Source organism: Amaranthus tricolor, chromosome 8, assembly GCF_026212465.1.
Source record: "Amaranthus tricolor cultivar Red isolate AtriRed21 chromosome 8, ASM2621246v1, whole genome shotgun sequence".
NCBI lineage: Eukaryota > Viridiplantae > Streptophyta > Magnoliopsida > Caryophyllales > Amaranthaceae > Amaranthus > Amaranthus tricolor.
The window spans coordinates 10,550,265-10,554,246 of NC_080054.1; the positions used below are offsets into that span (position 1 = coordinate 10,550,265).

The 3,982-nt window shown below is 33.4% G+C and overlaps 1 protein-coding gene across 1 annotated transcript in view; it reads right to left on the reverse strand.

Annotated features, from left to right (window-relative positions):
- The window catches only part of LOC130821517 (uncharacterized), a 7,874-nt gene extending 6,448 nt beyond the window's left edge, over positions 1-1,426 (reverse strand). The window contains exons 1-2 of the mRNA XM_057687311.1: positions 448-1,426; positions 254-336 (exon numbers count right to left, since the gene is read on the reverse strand). Of these exons, the coding sequence (XP_057543294.1) occupies positions 254-336; positions 448-1,426 (1,062 nt within the window). The remainder of the gene's footprint in view (positions 1-253; positions 337-447) is intronic.
- Between the last annotated feature and the right edge of the window lie 2,556 nt (positions 1,427-3,982).

Below are 3,982 nucleotides of genomic sequence, written 5' to 3' on the forward strand. Positions count from 1 at the left end.
TACAAAATTTATTATTAATAACTTAAGTTCGTTACAATAATTAAATAATTATAACTGATCAAAATTTTTATCATAAAAATGACTTCATAACTTAAATATAGATCACCTTGTGACTAACTTGTATGAAACACCCTGCAATACATATATATATTGATTAGTTATATTAATAATAAAACTATCAAAAGGAAATTAGTTAAAGAATATGAACGCGTTATTTTTTACCTCATAAGTTTTGAAATACTTCTTTATATACCACATTGTCAGTAGACGACGACGACGACGTAGTTGTTTGATTATCTTTGTCAATAAGAATTTTATGTCCTTTCTTACTTCTCACTCTTGATATGGCAACATAAAGTTATCCATGACTGAATACAGGTTTAGGCAAAAACTATCCAACATGACTCAATGATTGTCCTTGACTTTTATTAATAGTCATCGCAAAACAAAGCATCAAAGAAAATCGTCTTCTTTGAAGTCTAATTGGGAGCTGTGTGGTATCTGTTGGAGTCAATGTTATTCTTGGTATGAAAACCTTTTCTCCTTTATTGCATCCTGTAAGAATAGTTGCCTCGACAATGTCATCTCCAAGCTGGTTGACTACCAATCGTGTGCCATTATACAATCCAGCTGATTGATCAATGTTTCTAAGCATCATAACAGGAGCACCAACCTTCAATTTAAGCTCATGATTTGGAAGGCCAGAGCACGCAATACTGTTTAAGTACTCTACAGAATAAGCATCGGCATTAGACTCAAAACATCCATCTGCTTTACTTATAGAATCAGAACTTAAGTAAAACTTTTCGTCCCCAGGTAATAAAGAAAGAACATATTCATTCACTTTCCCAACAATATCATTTGTAGGACAACGTATAGCCCTTTCTTGAAAAAAGTTTATGTCACTTAAGTTCTCCTGTATGGATGGATATGTACTTTCAACTATGGCACCAATAGGATCTACAACATCCTTAATGAGAAATTGATCAGGAATATCAATAATGGCTTCTCCATCATTAGGTTCTCCTAGTATGCCATCACCAATCTTTAAAATCCAATCAGCAAAATCCTTTAAATCATTATCATCAACAGACTGAGTTTGCAACCTCATATTCTTTGTAAGCCTTAAAACCTTACACGAATGCCAAATGTAAGAAGAGTTTAATGATGCAAAAACTATATCTTGTTGTGTTCCTTTTGGAATAACTGGTAATACCTGCCTAAAATCACCTCCAAAAACAACTACCTTAGCAGCAAATGGAGAGTCCGAAGAAATACCATTTGAATCTCGTAAAGCGTCTCGCATACTCCTGTCCAAAGCTTCAAAACAATATTTGTTCGTCATAGGGGCTTCGTCCCAAATGATGAGCTTAGTCTTATTCAGCAAAGAGGTTAAATCGCTACCCGGAGTAACACCTCTACACATAGAATCATGAGTGGCAATAAAAGGAATTCCAAATCTTGAATGTGCAGTTCTTACTCATGGCAGTAATAGAGAAGCAATACCACTTGAAGCAACAGGAAGGACAATATCCCCTTTTGATCGAATAGCTGCACACAAAGTTCTCCACATAAATGTTTTACCGGTTCCGCCATGCCCATAAAGGAAAAAAACACCACCTTTATTATCATTCATAGCCTGCATAATATCATCATATATGATCCGTTGTTCAGCAGTCAAACATTAAATAATTGCTCATGCTCTATGCGTAGTGCTTCCACTAGTGGAAAAAACGTTTTTTTCTGCGGTTATTTTGCCATTATTTGCTGCGGTTTTTGCCCCCAGCAATAGTGATAGCAGCAAATGTCCTTTTTTAAATGCTGAGGTTCAAAACCGCAGCAAATAAGGGCATTATTTGCTGCGGTCATGGGCAAAAACCGCAGCAAATAAGGAGGGTTATTTGCTGCGGTCAGGGACAAAACCGCAGCAAATAAGTGTGCATTATTTGCTGCGGTTTTGCCCCTGACCGCAGCAAATAACTCTATTTTTTTTTCTTTTTTCGTTTTATACTCATAATAATCCAATAATAATGTACATTGTAATAACAATGATTAATCCAATAATAAATCAAATGATAATCACAAATAATCACCAAAAATCTCTTTGTAATAATAATCCAATATTAATAATATGTACGTACATATATATATAATATACATTAAAGTTATATAGTAATTAAAATCTATACACAGACAATCGAAGCTCAGTGACCAGCAACACCACCTCTCCCAAACAGGTAATCGGAAAAGTCATCCACGCTTACAGAATCTTTGGTGCTTGGTGTACTACACGTGCCCTCTTCTGAGTAGCTGAACAAGGAGGAGACCTCATTTGATGAATCCACCCTTGACTGACGCTGCATCACCAAAGGATCAACACCAACACCAAAGGATCATTTCCATATTTTTGGGAATGACCAGCTGAACCAGCTGCAAAATTCATCACACCAAGCTTGCCATCATAAACACTCCTGACAGATGATGGCATTCTTGGAGTGTTCCTGCAGTAAATAGTTTCGAGATAAGTGTGCTTCCACCAAAAATAGTCTCAATTAGAAAACTATCGGATGCTTGAATATTCAAAGAGACAAATGCCACAATTCCACACAAACCATAGTTGTACTACTAGAACCATAAGCGAGTTATACATAAATGACTATTTACTTGTAAGCATTCTCTTTTCTGTTTTTTGCTTTTCCTCTAAGAAATTTCATTGAGTTCCTAATGCGCTCCCTCTACTTCTTCATAAACATAATATAGAATCAGGTTAATATAAATACATCCTAAACATGGTGGAATTTTAAGTAGTGAATGAGCAAATTAATGTCTACTTTGTTCATTACACCCTCTACTTCTACATAAACATAATATAGAATCAGGTTAAATTAAATACATCCTAAACATGGTGGAATTTTAAGTAGTGAATGAGCAAATTAATGTCTACTTTGTTCATTACATTTGTGTTCCCATAAAACTAACGAGAAAGCTCTCATTCTCATGCATGGTAAATCCAACAGAAGGTTAGATTACAAAGTTTGTTTCTCTTCCTCATTTTATTATGGCAAGTCCAGATAAAAAGCAGTAAAAGCAAACAATATCAGTACTGTTTATTTTACCATAACTAAGCTAAATTTTTCTAACATATCTTGTGGGAAGAAGTAATTTCAAAAATTGTATCTTCCATATCTAAAAGCATCACCAAGCTATGAATATTAAAAATAAAGTTAACACTTCAATTAGATTTGAGCATTTGCAATTATGAATGAAATTTCATAAATATAGTGCAAGAAAATACAAACCAGCATCAAAAAATCCACAAAATAAAGGAAGAGCACAAAACCAATTTGTTGGAAGGTTAAGCTGCCAACACTCAACAACATAAGGTTCTTGACTAGCAGAAACAAATACAGAGAAAATAATGGGATCTGAACAAGCAACAAGATTACAAAAGCAATTAACTCACACCAAATCATCTACATTCAAAAGGAACAATATATTATGATCAAAAAATTACTCTAAAACACAAAAATAAAGCAAAATGAAACTCACATTTCAGCCTTCCAAAAACCCTTAATTAACCCTCATCTACAATATCACCAAATCATAGTCTACTACCTAGTATCTAAATTTAATAAGGTAGCAATTCAAAAAATCACTAATTAACAAACCACATTTTTAACTAAATTACTAAATTACAAGTGAAACAATAAAAATATAAACTTGCAAATTTACAAAACAAATAGAAATTACCTTGATTTCGTGGGTTATGTAATAATCTACAAAGAAAAAAAAAATTAGCACTAATTTTCAAATGTATTATATTGAACTTGCAGTTTAATTTTCAAATGTATTACCTTGATTTTCGAAGTTTGAAGTTTAATTTGATAATGAACAAGAACAGTTTTGAAGAAATGATGATGAACAAGAGCAGTACTGTTTATGAAAGAGCAGTACGATAATGAACAAGAACGCGTTTGAAGTT